We start from the raw sequence: 18,552 nt of genomic DNA on the forward strand, positions 1-18,552 counted from the left end.
ACAAGAATATAACTATTATTATACTGCCCCTATATACAAGAATATAACTACTATAATACTGCCCCCTATATACAAGAATATAACTACTATAATACTGCCCCCTATATACAAGAATATAACTACTATAATACTGCCCCTATATACAAGAATATAACTACTATAATGCTGCCTCCTATATACAAGAATATAACTACTATAATACTGCCCCTATATACAGGAATATAACTACTATAATACTGCTCCTATATACAAGAATATAACTACTATAATACTGCCCCTATGTAAAAGAATATAACTACTATAATACTTCCCGATATATACAAGAATATAACTACTATAATACTGCCCCTATATACAAGAATATAGCTACTATAATACTGCCCCCTATGTACAAGAATATAACTACTATAATACTGCTCCTATATACAAGAATATAACTACTATAAGACTGCCCCTATATACAAGAATATAACTACTATAATACTGCCCCCTATGTACAAGAATATAACTACTATAATACTGCCCCTATGTACAGGAATATAACTACTATAATACTGCCCCCTATGTAAAAGAATATAACTACTATAATACTTCCCCCTATATACAAGAATATAACCACTATAATACTGCCCCTATATACAAGAATATAACTACTATAATGCTGCCTCCTATATACAAGAATATAACTACTATAATACTGCCCCTATATACAGGAATATAACTACTATAATACTGCTCCTATATACAAGAATATAACTACTATAATACTGCCCTTATGTACAAGAATATAACTACTATAATACTGCTCCTATATACAAGAATATAACTACTGTAATACTGCCCCTATATACAAGAATATAACTACTATAATACTGCCCCCTATGTACAAAAATATAACTACTATAATACTGCCCCCTATGTACAAGAATATAACTACTATAATACTGCCCCCTATGTACAAGAATATAACTACTATAATACTGACCCCTATGTACAAGTATATAACTACTATAATACTGCCCCCTATGTAAAAGAATATAACTACTATAATACTTCCCGATATATACAAGAATATAACTACTATAATACTGCCCCTATATACAAGAATATAGCTACTATAATACTGCCCCCTAAGTACAAGAATATAACTACTATAATACTGCTCCTATATACAAGAATATAACTACTATAAGACTGCCCCTATATACAAGAATATAACTACTATAATACTGCCCCCTATGTACAAGAATATAACTACTATAATACTGCCCCTATGTACAGGAATATAACTACTATAATACTGACCCCTATGTACAAGTATATAACTACTATAATACTGCCCCTATATACAAGAATATAACTACTATAATACTGCCTCCTATGTACAAGAATATAACAACTATAATACTGCCTCCTATGTACAAGAATATAACTACTATAATACTGCCCCCTATATACAAGAATATAACTACTATAATACTGCCCCTATAAACAAGAATATAACTACTATAATACTGCTCCTATATACAAGAATATAACTACTATAATACTGCCCCCTATATACAAGAATATAACTACTATAATACTGCCCCCTATATACAACAAAATAACTGCTATAATACTGCCCCCTATATACAAGAATATAGCTACTATAATACTACCTCCTATATGCAAGAATATAACTACCATAATACTGCCCCTATGTACAAGAATATAGCTACTATAATACTACCTCCTACGTACAAGAATATAACTACTATAATACTGCCTCCTATATACAAGAATATAACTACTATAATACTGCCCCCTATATACAAGAATATAACTACTATAATACTGCCTCTTATATACAAGAATATAACTACTATAATACTGCTCCTATATACAAGAATATAACTATTATTATACTGCCCCCTATATACAAGAATATAACTACTATAATACTGCCCCCTATATACAAGAATATAACTACTATAATACTGCCCCCTATATACAAGAATATAACTACTATAATACTGCCCCTATATACAAGAATATAACTACTATAATGCTGCCTCCTATATACAAGAATATAACTACTATAATACTGCCCCCTATGTACAAGAATATAACTACTATAATACTGCCCCCTATGTACAAGTATATAACTACTATAATACTGCCCCCTATGTAAAAGAATATAACTACTATAATACTTCCCGATATATACAAGAATATAACTACTATAATACTGCCCCTATATACAAGAATATAGCTACTATAATACTGCCCCCTATGTACAAGAATATAACTACTATAATACTGCTCCTATATACAAGAATATAACTACTATAAGACTGCCCCTATATACAAGAATATAACTACTATAATACTGCCCCCTATGTACAAGAATATAACTACTATAATACTGCCCCTATGTACAGGAATATAACTACTATAATACTGCCCCCTATGTAAAAGAATATAACTACTATAATACTTCCCCCTATATACAAGAATATAACCACTATAATACTGCCCCTATATACAAGAATATAACTACTATAATACTGCCTCCTATGTACAAGAATATAACAACTATAATACTGCCTCCTATGTACAAGAATATAACTACTATAATACTGCCCCCTATATACAAGAATATAACAACTATAATACTGCCCCTATATACAAGAATATAACTACTATAATACTGCTCCTATATACAAGAATATAACTACTATAATACTGCCCCCTATATACAAGAATATAACTACTATAATACTGCCCCCTATATACAACAAAATAACTGCTATAATACTGCCCCCTATATACAAGAATATAGCTACTATAATACTACCTCCTATATGCAAGAATATAACTACCATAATACTGCCCCCTATGTACAAGAATATAGCTACTATAATACTACCTCCTACGTACAAGAATATAACTACTATAATACTGCCTCCTATATACAAGAATATAACTACTATAATACTGCCCCCTATATACAAGAATATAACTACTATAATACTGCCTCCTATATACAAGAATATAACTACTATAATACTGCTCCTATATACAAGAATATAACTATTATTATACTGCCCCCTATATACAAGAATATAACTACTATAATACTGCCCCCTATATACAAGAATATAACTACTATAATACTGCCCCCTATATACAAGAATATAACTACTATAATACTGCCCCTATATACAAGAATATAACTACTATAATGCTCCCTCCTATATACAAGAATATAACTACTATAATACTGCCCCTATGTACAAGAATATAACTACTAGAATACTGCCCCCTATATACAAGAATATAACTACTATAATACTGACCCTATATACAAGAATATAACTACTATAATACTGCCCCTATATACAAGAATATAACTACTATAATACTGCCCCTATATACAAGAATATAACTACTATAATACTGACCCTATATACAAGAATATAACTACTATAATACTGCCCCTATATACAAGAATATAACTACTATAATACTGCCCCTATATACAAGAATATAACTACTATAATACTGCCCCCTATGTACAAGAATATAACTACTATAATACAGCCACTATATACAAGAATATAACTACTATAATACTACCTCCTATATACAAGAATATAACTACTATAATACTACCTCCTATATACAAGAATATAACTACTATAATACTGCCCCTATATACAAGAATATAACTACTATAATACTGCTCCTATATACAAGAATATAACTACTATAATACTGCCGCTATATACAAGAATATAACTACTATAATACTGCCCCTATATACAAGAATATAACTACTATAATACTGCCCCTATATACAAGAATATTACTACTATAATACTGCTCCTATATACAAGAATATAGCTACTATAATACTGCCCCTATATACAAGAATATAACTACTATAATACTGCCCCCTATATACAAGAATATAACTACTATAATACTGCCCCCTATATACAAGAATATAACTACTATAATACTGCCTCCTATATACAAGAATATAACTACTATAATACTGCCTCCAATGTACAAGAATATAACTACTATAATACTGCCCCCTATGTACAAGAATATAACTACTATAATACTGCCTCCTGTATACAAGAATATAACTACTATAATACTGCCCACTATATACAAGAATATAACTACTATAATACTGCCCCTATATACAAGAATATAACCACTATAATACTGCCCCCTATATACAAGAATATAACTACTATAATACTGCCCCTATATACAAGAATATAACCACTATAATACTGCCCCCTATATACAAGAATATAACTACTATAATACTGCCCCCTATATACAAGAATAGAACTACTATAATACTGCCCCCCTATATACAAGAATATAACTACTATAATACTGCCCCCTATATACAAGAATATAACTACTATAATACTGCTCCTATATACAAGAATATAACTACTATAATACTGCCCCCTATATACAAGAATATAACTACTATAATACTGCCCCCTATGTACGAAAATATAATATGTATTTTATTAAACTGTTTTGCCACATTTCGGATAATAGGAATACAGAGGATGTATCACTACTAGTATTTGGGAAATGGCTAAGCCCTATGAGTTTTTATTATTTTTGTTTTTTTAGATTTTTCTTATAAGTAGACTGATGTTTAGTATTGTGAGTGTTGCTATTCAGCAGCAGACACTAAACCATGCATTGTGGTTTTCCAGGCAGTTAAACAGAATGGATCTCTCTATGTCAGTTCTGTAAGTCTATCGGTCTTATTGTGCTATGTATTTGTGTGTTATGGTCCCTGTTTGCTAATGTCTAACCCAGATTGTGCTTCACCTCTGTTAACTCTTTTAGCTTTGTTTGTACAGTATGAAGTGCAGCATGTGTGTTCATACCCTGTGACCCCATTGTCTCCTCCATTCAGAATGCTGCTTATAAGCACAACACCATAAGCCTTGGCATGCTGCACTCTGGAAACCTCTCAGCAATGCATGATGGCAAAAGCATGACTTATACCATGCCTCACTCAGCTAACTATCAAGATATACCTCTCTACTACGTAAGTATATGGGTTGAACTAAAAGTTCTATAAACCTAATAATTCTACAAAACAATCTACCGGCAACTTGTAGTAATAAGTAAATAAATCCAGAAAGCCCCATTTAAAGTAATGTGTAATGAAACATTCTATAACTTTCCTAATTTAGTTTAATGCAATTCTCTACCGTTTTTAAGATCTCTGTTTGCTGTCAATTAAGAGGCTAAAATAACCATTGTGATCATGTGCTGCTCGCTCGGCTGAAGGGTCTGTTACAAGAGAGAACTCTGATACACCTAACATATTTTTAGCTTCTGAATGTAAAAAGGTCTCCATTCAGTGACAGCAAGCAGAGATTTTTAACTAGGAAGAATTGAAAAATAGCCTAGTTGCAATTTTTTTAAAATTGAACATTGAATAAGTCTTATCTTCATAGAAGTGAAACAAAAACCTATTCATAAGGCCTACGTCACAAGGTGAGATTATGTGGCAATTTACTATGCAGGGAAGGCCATGGGTGCGTCAATCACCCCTGGGCTGCAGTATTGCTCCTTAAACTAAGCTACTCACTAGCTGCAGCCAAAAACGGATGCTACTAATGACAGTAAATGTTAGGAGAAGGTGCTGCCAATCTAAGGGGGCATGACAGGCAGAGATGGGACGTCCTGTAACTATTTTACTGGGAATATGAAGCCATATAGAGTTATCATGTTGAATAGGTGCAGTCAAACTAATAAAGCCAAAATAATGTATGTACTAAATGACATATTTTTTATTGGGCACGTATAGGACTGCCATGGGCGCACTGTATGCCCCATTGCATCTGTATGTGTGGCAAATGGATTCAGGGGGCATGGCTATGGATGAAAATTCAATCCCTCATTAAAATGCATTTGCATTGCAGCTGCTGATCACAACAGAAGCTGCACAAAATGAGGTTAAACTCTACTCCTATGTCTTAAATGGTGAGCTGAGTATGTGTTGCATCAAGGCCCCATCGCTTCAACCTCTGACACTTTGGGAACACTGTGTTTTTTTTCCCTCGAACTTCTGTGTTCTAAGTCCTCTCATACCCTGCACAATAAAAATGACAGATGGATATGGGTCCCTTATGGATAGTAGGTTGTTAAGAGTAGAGGCATTGCCCCGAGGGGGAAACAAACAGACACAATAATAACTCGATACATAAAGAGAAAATATATTTTTAAATTAAAAGGTAATTTCCTACTAAGCTGTATCTTTTTACTCTGGGAAAGATGTTGAGCATTGGCGTCCAGCCACGTGGAAGGTTCTCTGCAGGCATTCTAGGATAAATTGGACTCTGTCTTTGTCCTCCATTAGCTGGACTGAGAGCATACTTTCTAATTTGTTTCAGTTCAGTGGCAATCACTAATAAATAGAAGAATTTGGCCTATATCTAATATGTTGGTTTTCCGCAAAGTACTTAGATAGTTATATTAGATAGATATTTATATAGCTATGAGATAGATAGATAGATAGATAGATAGATAGATAGATAGATAGATAGATAGATAGATAGATAGATAGATAGATAGATAAAGATTAGGGCAGCACAGTAGATAGCCGTTCATTGAAGCATTGGGGTCTTGGGTCTGACCATGTACACCATCTGTATGAAGTTTATATGTTCTCCTTTAGTTTGCATAGGTTTCCTCCCACTCTCCAAAAATGAGAGGTAAATAAATGATAGATACAAAAATAGAATCCAGCAGCACAGGCTTAAATGCGAGGGGGTGCAAGCCTTAGGGTACTGACCACTGCCCCTCTAGACAAAAAGCAGTAAATAGGCAGCACTCACAAAGGCTTATGGTGAAAAAAGAGGGTGCTTTATTGACCCCAAAAGTGCAACTTTTCAGGCTAGCACAACCTGAGCCTTTCTCAAGCCTTTCTAAAGTCTCCTGACCTACCTTTCTACTTGTGTGAACATACTAAATAAATATATATATATGTGATGTGTAATAAAATATCCTTTCGGTTACTTAATTTACAGTCAAAATGACCATTTAGTACAGTTTTTCCAATTAAAAAAAAAATTCCTTCAAAGGGAAGTAGACAATCACGCTCCACTCTGGCCTTAGATCTACAGTAATCCATAGACGCTTCCTCTCATCCTTCCTCTCCAAGAAGACAACTCAACGCTCTAGGTCGTTAGCGATGTGGAGCTGTCAAGAATACATCACCGAGGAAAGAAAATATACAAAAAAAAGAAGAAAAATTGCTGGAGAAACTGGACATTTGAGATATGGAGAAGGTTGTATGGACTGATGAGTCTGAATGTGAGATCCACAGAAGTAACAGGAGACCGTCGAAGTAATGAAAGACCCTTCATATCTGCATTGATTGATTGATTGATTAATTGATTATGAATGTTGAGAAATACGAATAATTTCAATTCATCAAACACAAATCCGCCCAAAACTTTTTTTGAAAAATTGGCATGTTTGGAAATTAATAATAGGGGGGTCTGTGACTTTTTCACAGTGCTATATTATATATATGTATATGAATTCTTATTTACCTGACCCTCTATGTCTCCGCACTGTATGTCTATATATGCAGTCCATTACACATCAGCGACCTCCCAGGCTGCAGTGCGCGGACATGTTGCCTATTACCGTCTGTATATCTGTATGTGTGGTCTGTCGGTTACTGCAGGAAGACTCATGATCAGAGCAAATGTCTCATTAGTATAAAACTTTTATGTCAATTCTCCCACAAAATGTCTCACAGGAGTCTTTAGAATGACACAGTGCCCCATATGTACCATTGAGTTAGTCCCTGTAGCTCATATTGGGTCAGTGGAGAGCCAAGGCCCCAGCTAAGGTTAGAAACCTGTGTAGAATGATTCACTCTTTCTTCAAACAGCAGGAGAGGAGAACCAAACCAAAGGCAACGGTGCCCTTCTCTCGATGAGAAGATGTGGTCGAAATGCCCCCATTCCTAGTATTTGTTCATCCTCCAGTGCCAGGACCCAGCTAAGGTTGGATGGTGGGAAACTTTGTAGGGCTCACCCTCCCTCAGACAATAGTAGTACAGGAGAACCAACATAGGGGTAATGGTACCCTTTTCTGGATGAGATGTGGTCGAAGTGCCCCCATTCCTAGTGTTTGCTCATTCTCCAGTGCCAGGCCCCGGCTATGATTGAATGGTGGGAAATTGTGTAGTAGTAGGGAACCAAGATAGGGGTAATGGTACCCTTCTCTGGAAGGGAAGATGTGGACAAAATGCCGGGAAGATGTGGTCAAAATGCCCCCATTTCTAGTGATTATCCATGCCCAATTGCCAGCCTCAGCTAAGGTTGGATGGTGGGGGGATGTGCAGGTCTCACTCTCCCTTCGGTGAACAGTAGGAAACAAAGAAGATGAGAGAGAGAGCACAATGGTAATGGTGTCTTTTTCTAGATAGAAGTTGTGATTATGCCCCACTCCCATTTCCTAGTTCTTTTCAGGCTCCAGTGCCTGCTTTAGTGCCCATGTTCCCCTCCCTTGCAAGTGACCAGGATGGCCTAAAACCTCAGACCAGTTCCCATTCCTTGGTTGCTAATGTTTTGCCTATCGAAAGGGAGGGCATTCTGTCGTTTCAGGCTACCCATAGGTGAAGAAACGGAGCCAACTTGATCTGCACCCTAATGGGCCACATGGGCAATTATTATCTATGGCAAAAACATCAGGGCCCTTCACAACAAAGACTATCCATGTTATTTGACTAATGAATGTGCCTATAAATAGTAGAATGTATGAGGCGCACAGAATCTTCTGTCCGTTATGTGATATTTATATTAACTGAATAGATTATATCATTTTTTCTGTAGAATTATAGGGCTTTTCCTGGGTCCTCATTATTATTTATCAGTCTGCAATGGTAACGGATTCCTGTAATAAATACTCCATGTAATAAATACATCCTTGTAATCCTTTAGTGGCCACAAATCACTCCCCAAAAAGTAATAGGATTTTAATTATTTAGGCAGCTGGGTCTGAGTTCTGTGCCGGCTGCACTGTATTTCAAATATACTGTATATTCACCGGTAAATGCCTAATAACTTCATGATCCAGACCCTTTTAAAGTGTGCGTGTACATACAGGGACCTTATAGAGTGGCCCCAGCTCATACTGGCCCTATTCTCCCCAATGAGAGGTGTGAACTTGTGTAGGACTATATAGCCTGAGTAAACAGGAGAGAGGATAATCTCCCTAAGTGTTGTACCACACGTATCCTCTACAAGGGATGGGGGGGGGAGAGGAGGGTGAAGAAGGTGCATGCCTTCCTGTCCTGAAAAGGGGGAGGTTAGTAACGTGATCCAAGACCAATGGGTTAAAGCATTTGATTTTTTGCTATTGTGCACCGTCTCTGCTATATACACCCATTATATATGGACTTAAAGGATAGCATAATACTATTTAAATGGGCACTAACTTTTAATAAATCAATAGTACAAACGAATATAAGACATTTTGTAATATGTCTTATTAGAGAAAAATGCCTCTTTCTCCACTTATCAGGCTCCTTTCTTCCCCCCTTCATCCTAAGTGTTCACTCACTCTAAATGTACTGCTATATCCATCTCAAGACAAAATGGACTATGCGCTCACTCAGGGATCAGGTTACAGCTAGAGTGAGAAGAGGCAGAGAGACACACATAGACGCTGCTGCAGTTTCTAGTAAGTGTTTTATCTCACCTTAGTGCTAGATTCACAGCTACACTGCTCATTACTGCTGTATAATCTCCTCCATGCTGCTGCTGCTTCTATATATGTGATAGGAGAGCAAGATTCTCCTCTACTTTATGTGTGTAGAAGACATGATAGCAGTTAGGCTCCACCCACAAGCTCAGAGACAACTGAGAATTAGAGAGAGAGCCTGCAGAGGGGAAAACTGCTAAATAATGCAGAATACAATTCATATAATGGCCAGAAATTGTGTAATTCCTCATGTACGCACATGTGCCAGCTTGTTCTACAAAGTTACCTCTAAGGTTAGGTAGGTTTTAAACACACACACCAGGTAAAAATGATACAGTGTGTGTTATGCCCAGTGAGGAGCCTGAGGGTCTGGTGCCTGACAAATGGAGAAAGAGGTATTTTTGTCTAATAAGATATTATCCAAAATGTCTCATATTTGCTTGTACTGTTGATCTATGCAAAGTTTGTTGAATAGTTAGTGACCATTTAAAGTGAATGTCCACTCTTAAAGGATTTGTCCAGTTTAGAAAACCCATTGTCATGAGTTAATAGAGGTGGGTCCTCTGTACCGAATCATCATCTCTTGACCGGAGTGGAGAGCGGTTACGAAGAGCATTTCTCACTCTGGAGGACCCGTCCTGTATTACACAGACAAACTATTGGCAGCCACCACTAGAGGGAGCTTACTACATACTGTGTATACATTGAACACAAGAATAAAACAGTATGCAGTAAGCTCCTACGCTCCCCCTAGTGGTGGCTGATGGCAGACAGCATTTTATATGTTACCCCTCTGTCTATGCAAGGGATTTGGAGCTCTGCTATCAGAAAATATGAGCACCGGCTGCTATAAATATATATTAAGAAATTAGCCAGGACAGAATGTTGGACCTGAAAAATTTACAGTGGTAAAAGGTGGACGTTTATTTAAAGGTTAAGACCTGGTATTCACTTCTTCGACTTGTTGTAAAAAGGACTTGGGAGAACATATTGTAAACAGAAAAGCCATATGAAATTTTCTTGAAAGAACAAACTCCAGCATGACACAACTTGTGATAATCCTGGGTAGGTCGCAGGAGCTGCCGCTGTCATCTGTAATTGGGCATCGGCTGAATCGGAAAACTGCAATTTAAAGCAGTTCAGGGGATGTTAGCGAGTGCAAGTCTTATAGCTACGGGTCACAGAATAAGCTTCTTTCTTCTCTTACATATCCTTACCACGTCTGGTCATGAACTAGATGAGTGTTATGTCTCCATCCTGAATATACAGATGCAGATCTTTTACCTTATCTGCAATGCCTAGCAAAAGTATTCAACCCCCTAAATAGTTAACAGATTGGTGTGGATTATAAACGATTGTAAATTTTTAAACTCACAATTCATTCTTTTTAAATCTGAAAATCTAGATAATGCTGCTTGCATAAGTATTCAACCCCCTATGCTGTGGCCGCTCCAAGTTTACACGGGCAAATTCGATCAACTTTCGAAATACTAAATGGAGCAATTTTGCAAATAGCCTTGATTAAAAATCCCCAGCCGTTTTGTGTATACAGCTCCTATGTGGCTCTAAGGCTGGATTCACACGAGCATATTACGTCCGTAATGGACGGAACGTAATTCGGCCGCAAGTCCCAGACCGAACACACTGCAGGGAGCCGGGCTCCTAGCATCATAGTTATGTACGACGCTAGGAGTCCCTGCCTCTCCATGGAACTACTGTCCCGTACTGAAAACATGATTACAGTACGGGACAGTTGTCCTGCAGCGAGGCAGGGACTCCTAGCGTCGTACATAACTATGATGCTAGGAGCCCGGCTCCCTGCACTGTGTTCAGTCCGGGACTTGCGGCCGAATTACGTTCCGTGCATTACGGACGTAACATGCTCGTGTGAATCCAGCCTAAGGTTTCAGACTTTAAAACCCTGTGTTGTCTGATCCTGTCGTCATATGTAACTCCACTTCATCTGCTCTTACTTGTTAAGCTACAGAGAGGAGACTGGATCAGACTACACAGGTTGTGTTTGTAGTCTGTAACCATAGAGACACATAGCTCTGCATAAGATCTTTATAAACATAATGGTAGGAGATTTTTAACCAAGACTATTTACAAAGTTGCATTTTTCGTTAGTTTAGATACATTGGAGCAATAAAAACAACAATTTCAAAAGATCCCGTGGATTGCAGCCGCAAATTAATGACTGGTCATAATTTTATTTAAAATTTTATTTTAAATAATTTATCAATTTAAATTCCCTTTTTGTTCACTCCTCCAATTTTTTGCACTAAAGCTCTCCCGTGATTGTGAAGACCTTTTGTACTTCCTGATCTTTAAAGGCTGTGTACACTTTTTAAAGCTTATTATTATTATTATTATTATTATTATTATTATTCTTTTTATTATTAAATCAGTATTTTAGGTGATTCTAAACATTTTTTTAATTGACTTTTATTAAAAAGGTTGTTTTGTTTTTCTGATACAGCTTCTTTGTATCCTTTATACATAGAAACTGTATCGTTTGCTATTAGCTGATTCTGTCAGTTCAGCTGAACTGACGGCTTGGCTGAGAGCATGTCCTGCATGTCTCTAACACACAGGACCACCATAATATGAATCACATCTAAGTTCATTGACTTAGATGTGATTGATATTATTGTAGTCCTGTGTGTTAGACACACACAGGACCCGCTCTCAGCCGAGCCGTCAGTTAAGCTGAACTAACGGAATCCGCTAATAGCGAAACATACAGCTTCTATGTATAAAGGATACAACGAACCTGTATCGGAAAAACAAAACAACATTTTTAATAAAAGTCAATTCAAACATTTTTTAGAATCACCTAAAACATTGATTAAGTAATGAAAAAAATTCAAGTGTTCATGAATAGAATGCCAGAACAACAGTGAAAACTGACAAACAGGACAAAGAGCCCCATGGGCACCGTTATAGAGGTTGTCATCCAGCAATTGTTCTTCATGTAGAAGATGAAGAATATTTTACGGCTTCACACAACACCTCAGGGTCTTGTATTTGCAGATTTTTGCTTTCAGTGAGAAATTCTCTTTCATTCTTCTTTATCCAATATTTTAGCGGCCATGTGGGTGGAGGCGCCGGTTCATTAACAAATAAACCATGGATCAAAAATAACTCAACACAAACAACAAGGTTCACAACGTGACGTATGTGTGTGAGGTGAAGTGTGACTCGCGCCTCGCCTTGTGAATGCAGTGCAGTGACACAGCAGATAGAAGGGGGTCCATTCTAATAAATGAGAAATAAATGATAATGTGACCCGGAGCTACATTTAGACGTGTTACTCCCGGAGGATACATTATTTTTGTTACTGTTCATTGGAAAATATTATTTATTTGCAAGTTTTGATAACGTTTGGGAAATATTAAATAGAATCGTAAATTTATGCAAATCTGGAGTAAATGAAACTAGATCTCATGTCTGGAAACAAAACAGCAAATGAGGGGGCAAGAACATATCTTCTATCTATCTCGTATTATTTATCTATCATAAGTATCTCTTTAAGGGTATGTTCATGCAGTCTATTTTCAGCTGTGTTTTGGGCTGTAAACGTCCTGAAAAACGGCTGAAAAATCGGAAGCAGAACGCCTCCAAACATCTGCCCATTGATTTCAATGGGAAATACGGCGCTCTATCTATCTATCTATCTATCTATCTCATATCTATCTATCTATCTATCTATCTATCTATCTATCTATCTATCTATCTATCTATCTCATATCTATCTATCTATCTATCTATCTATCTATCTATCTATCTATCTATCTATCTATCTATCTATCTATCTATCTCATATCTATGTCATATCTATCTATCTATCTCATATCTATGTCATATCTCTATCTATCTCTCTCTCTAACTTATCATATCTGTCTATATATCTATTAGAATAAAACATTTTCTACATAAAAAAAAACTATTTAGCAGATATTGATGAAAATATCCCTACATTTTGTACCTCTTTGTAAATTTACTTCTTGATACAATTTGCTAATTGATACATTTTTCTCACAAACACAGACCCCATCGCAGCAGAGCAACATCCTAGACAATGGGCAAGAAGATATATCTATCAGTCAGTGGAATCCTTACCCACTGGGACGAAGAGACGTCCCTCCAGAAACCGTCACTAAGAAGGTACATGAATTATATGCGCTGACCCATAATAAGAACCTAATGCAGCTGTAGATGTGTAGTAGATGTAGTGCAGCCAGAAATGTTGGGTAACTGCAGATTTTGGGTCTTTTTTCTTTCCCCTGCTGGATTCTGTAAATGCATATTTTCTCTCTATGCTCGTAAGTGGGGGCGGGTTCTTCCTGGTGTGATGTCAGAGCTGTGCTGTGTGCTCTGAGCCAATCAGATGCCTCCCCACCGCTGTGCCCCCCTCACAGCATGCAGTCCCACACACATACTAAGGGAGATATCCTGCAGCTGCATCCCCCTCCTCCCGATCTGTTACTTATTCTATCACACTAGATGGACTTTTTGGGTTCTGAGCAGGTTTCTAAACATTTTCAGAGATCCTGTAGGCTGGGAATTGGGAGCAGCTGGAAGATGGCACTTCCCCTAATAAGATATAGGACATACAGTAGTTGCATATATTCACATGTACTACTGATTTATGCAAAAAAGTAAATAGATACAATAGAGCAATAAATATACTTTAATATTGAGATCAGAGCATGTGTTGTATTGGCATTTAGTATCTCTGTAGCCCTCCGAGGGATCCACCCGATTCACCAGCCCATAAAGTCTAATGACTTTAATAAAGGGGTATATTCCGGTTTCAGCAAATGTTATTTTTTGTATAATGAAAAGTTATTTAATTTTCCAATATACTTTCTGTATTAATTTCTCACACTTTTTAAAATCTCTGCTTGTTGTCATTCAAGCTTTATTGTTTTCTCCCAAAGACAAATTCTGTCCATGGTCATGTGATGGACACACAGATGCACGGCTCATTAAAAGGCACATACTGTAATGAGCCGTGCCCCTGTATTATCCATTGGAAGTAAACAATGAATGTTCATATTGAATGACAGCAAGCAGAGTTCTTGAAAACGTATTAAAAATTATATTGCAAAATTGTGTAACTTTTCATTTTACAAAGAATACCATTTATTGAAAAAAGAAAAAAAAAAGAAAAATGATCCAGAAATATAACTAGGCACTCTTGGGTTAAATAAAATGTAACATAGTATTTTATTTTTGAATCCAGATAATACCGGCAACATTAAATTTATACATGAATACAAGATTGACAATTTAAAAAGAGAATTCTCCTGGCCAGGAAAGAAAACATACAATAGAACCTTCAAAACATAGGTGATATTGCCTGATGGATATATAGCAAACTATATATGTGTAAAACAATTTTGAGAAAATTTTCAAAAAATGAAAAACCGCTGGTTCGTGTTCACACTTGCGGTTTTCAAACATATATATTATTTATATCACAAAATGGAATTTTTAAAGAAATTCACTTTATGTGTAATTAACATGACTTTTACTCTCAAGATAGGAAAATAGCCTCATGAATTAAAGGAATGTGGTTAACAGCGTGCTTTTTTTCTTCTCATTAATGAATCCTTAGATCCAAATCAGATTTTATGGTGATAGGAAGTCTTTTCACAGACCTTTGGGTCAATGTGTAGCTCTCATGATATTAGGCTTTGAGGCAAGACATCAACTTTTATAGGTTTTTTACCTTTACCTTCGACATCCAGCAAGTGACGGGAAATCATGCAGGGAAGCGGTCAGCTCCGAGGTGGAAAATAGCAAATCTCCACAAAAGGAAAGTTCACTTGTGTGGCCACACATAAATTTCAAAGCCTTCAAATCTCCACCCGACAATGCAGGATCGCACGCCGGTATATCAGCTGAATAAGGGCACTCCGAGAGGAACGGACCCAACGAAATAGGATCGCACGCCGGCAACCAGGTAAGTGAAAATTCCAGAGTATGTCTCCTTCCACGTGTGATCTTCAACACTGGACAGGTATTCTCAGGGCAGGGTTTGGACGTCACTACCCGCCCCGTTAATTAGAACAGCTGACGCGTTTCATCCCTGAACGGGATTTCTTCAGAGCAGTTTGACAGGTACTGCCAAACACACCATATTTATAGTGTCCCAAATTCATTCATTGGTTCAATGATAAAAAACATAATGTTTAAAAGATGTTATAGATAATATATCTAGATCTTTCATGAGATGCCATAATGCTATTTATCTCTCAATTTTGATAACCGACATAGACATTTTTATATTCAAACATGCAATTCGTATATCCATTAAATCACATCCATAAGTATATTCGGTATTTTCAAAGAGAGGGCAATCAGTGGTGTGTCTATACTTCGTCAAGATAAGACCAATAACTGAATTTTACATAGGAGTACAATTGCTACCTGAACTCAATTATTAATATCAATTCTTCCGTGAATACGGTTGACTACTAATATCCAGACCCTATGTTGGATTCATAAAGGAACAAATTTTTCTTCAATAAGGGATCGTTTATTATGCCTTTTAAACAAAAGACGCCGAAGTCTAATCGATTTATTAATTTTTTAATTACCTATACATATACAATATGAAATTCTTATAATACTTCAGGGGAAGCAGGGAGAGAGGACCATCACCTGTTAAGGTATTAGGACCCGGGTCCCCACCACCCCCAAATGAATTTGATTTAAATACAATAAACATTCGTTTGGTAATTTTACTACTAAATTTCATAAGAATATGTATATGTGTATAAGACTATTATGTTCATTTATTTTATATTATTTATCCAATTGATTAATCATTTCATATTGGAAATAAAATTGCTCATACTCATTCCACTAAAAGTAGATTACCATTGTATAGGAAATGGGATATCCAGACCAAAGACACACACTAGGCCTCCAAGGGAAAAAATATCTGATCCGAAAATTTCACACTCAATTTTACTAAATCTTTCTCCAGGGATGAAATAATTAGGGTCCCATTTTTTGATCCAACACTCATCCATAAAGTATTGTTTTTATCTAATACTAGGTAACTCCAAAATACCGAGAGATGAGAAGGGAATACAATACTAGGAGACAAAACAGCCTCTTGGCTCCCATTTATTCAAAGGAACATATTAAATTTTATTTCATTATTTAGTCCCCTAGGATTCAAGGTTCCCAGTGTGTAAATCCACATAGTTTCTTTTTGGAGGAGTGTTCGGTTAAGATCACCTCCCCTTCTGTCTTGAAATAATTGATAAATCCCCATGAATTTTAAGCCAGTTGGTGATTGGGCATGATATGTTTTGAAGTGTGCAGCTAAAGGATTTGTCAATTCACCCTTGGTAATATCTCGAATATGTTCGCTAATACGAATATGTAATTCTCGTTTCGTTTTCCCAATGTATTGTTTTCCACATGGGCAGATAATGGAGTAAACGACCATGGTTGAGCGGCAATTAATAAAATTATAGACTTTGAATTCCCTTTTGTGTTCACTGTCAAGAAAAGTGTCTGATTTTAACACGTACTTGCAACATCTACAAGAGCCACACATGAACATTCCTTTTGGACGTTTCTGTAGCCATTTCTCATTGTCTGGGGTCCTTCTCTTGAACTCAGAACTCACCAACATATTCCTCAGCGTGGGGGCCTTTCTGGGAACCATACTCGGTACATTCCCCACTATTGAGTTGATTCTTTTGTCCAAAGTTAAATGTGGCCAGTTTTTAATCATCAAATTCCGAAGTATGTTCCAATGGGAACCATACCTCGAAATGAATCTGACTCTATTGTCACTGTTATCTTTTTTACCTCTCTTGAGAATTTCCTCTCTATTCTGCCTAGATGCCCTATTGTATCCTTTCTTGATCATTTTTTTGGAGTATCCCCTATCTTCAAAGCGAGAGGATAGATCATGTGCTTCGCTTTTGAAGTCCCTGAAATCAGTACAGTTACGGCGAATTCGAAGAAATTCGCTTATCGGGATCCCCTTAATTTGAGAGGGAAAGTGATGGCTACTTGCTGCCAAAAGGGTATTACCTGATGTTGGTTTCCGATATGTAGTCGTTTTTAATCTATTTCCCTCCCTATGAATATTAAGATCTAGAAAGCTAATGTGATCTTCACTATAAGTAAAGGTCAGAAGGATATTCAATTTATTGGAATTTAAATCACCAATGAAGCTTTCTAGCAAATCCAATGGTCCCTTCCAACATAAGAGAACATCATCCATATATCTAAGCCAAACAGAGGCGCATTTTCTGAAGAGGGGATGTGAGTATACTATAAATTCTTCCCACCAGCCCAAATGCAAGCAGGCATATGATGGTGCACAAGAGGATCCCATGGCTGTTCCACGAATCTGACGATAGAATTTGCCATCAAAAGAAAAGCAGTTATAATTGTTTTCCCTTCCTGTTTTGTTTGTATACCTTTGGAAGAAAAAAATTTTTCTTTTTGAACTTGATAGGTAATCAGTGGTGTGTCATTAGTATGTCCTATTGCTTAGACTTAGAGGTGGATGCACGGATTGCTGCACTTCTGAATTGTGAAATGAATAAAAGTGCAGAGGACATTAGAGGAGTCATATATGGTTTATTTAAAAATCATCGGAGACTAATTTTGAGTCATTTAAGACGCAAGTGGGATATCCAGAGCTTAGAGGCATATAGGCTGTCCAAAATTATCCCAAGAGGTTTACGTAGACGTACAACACCAGCATCACATTTCAAAAGTGAAGCATTTTTGGAAAAATGGGATGAG

The 18,552-nt window shown here is 36.5% G+C and overlaps 1 protein-coding gene across 8 annotated transcripts in view; it reads left to right on the top strand.

Moving 5' to 3' along the window:
* The window catches only part of LRRC7 (leucine rich repeat containing 7), a 286,473-nt gene that overhangs the window by 233,514 nt on the left and 34,407 nt on the right, over positions 1 to 18,552 (top strand). For 4 of the 8 annotated variants that reach the window (XM_075832822.1, XM_075832823.1, XM_075832824.1 and 1 more), the window contains 2 exons: positions 4,946 to 5,080; positions 13,813 to 13,929. In XM_075832822.1, coding sequence (XP_075688937.1) covers positions 4,946 to 5,080; positions 13,813 to 13,929 — 252 coding nt within the window. Of the gene's footprint in view, positions 1 to 4,739; positions 4,776 to 4,945; positions 5,081 to 13,812; positions 13,930 to 18,552 lie in introns of all 8 variants that reach the window. The other 4 variants (XM_075832826.1, XM_075832828.1, XM_075832829.1 and 1 more) reach the window with 2 other exon arrangements.

This window comes from Rhinoderma darwinii, chromosome 7 (assembly GCF_050947455.1).
Source record: "Rhinoderma darwinii isolate aRhiDar2 chromosome 7, aRhiDar2.hap1, whole genome shotgun sequence".
Taxonomy (NCBI): Eukaryota; Metazoa; Chordata; class Amphibia; order Anura; family Rhinodermatidae; genus Rhinoderma; species Rhinoderma darwinii.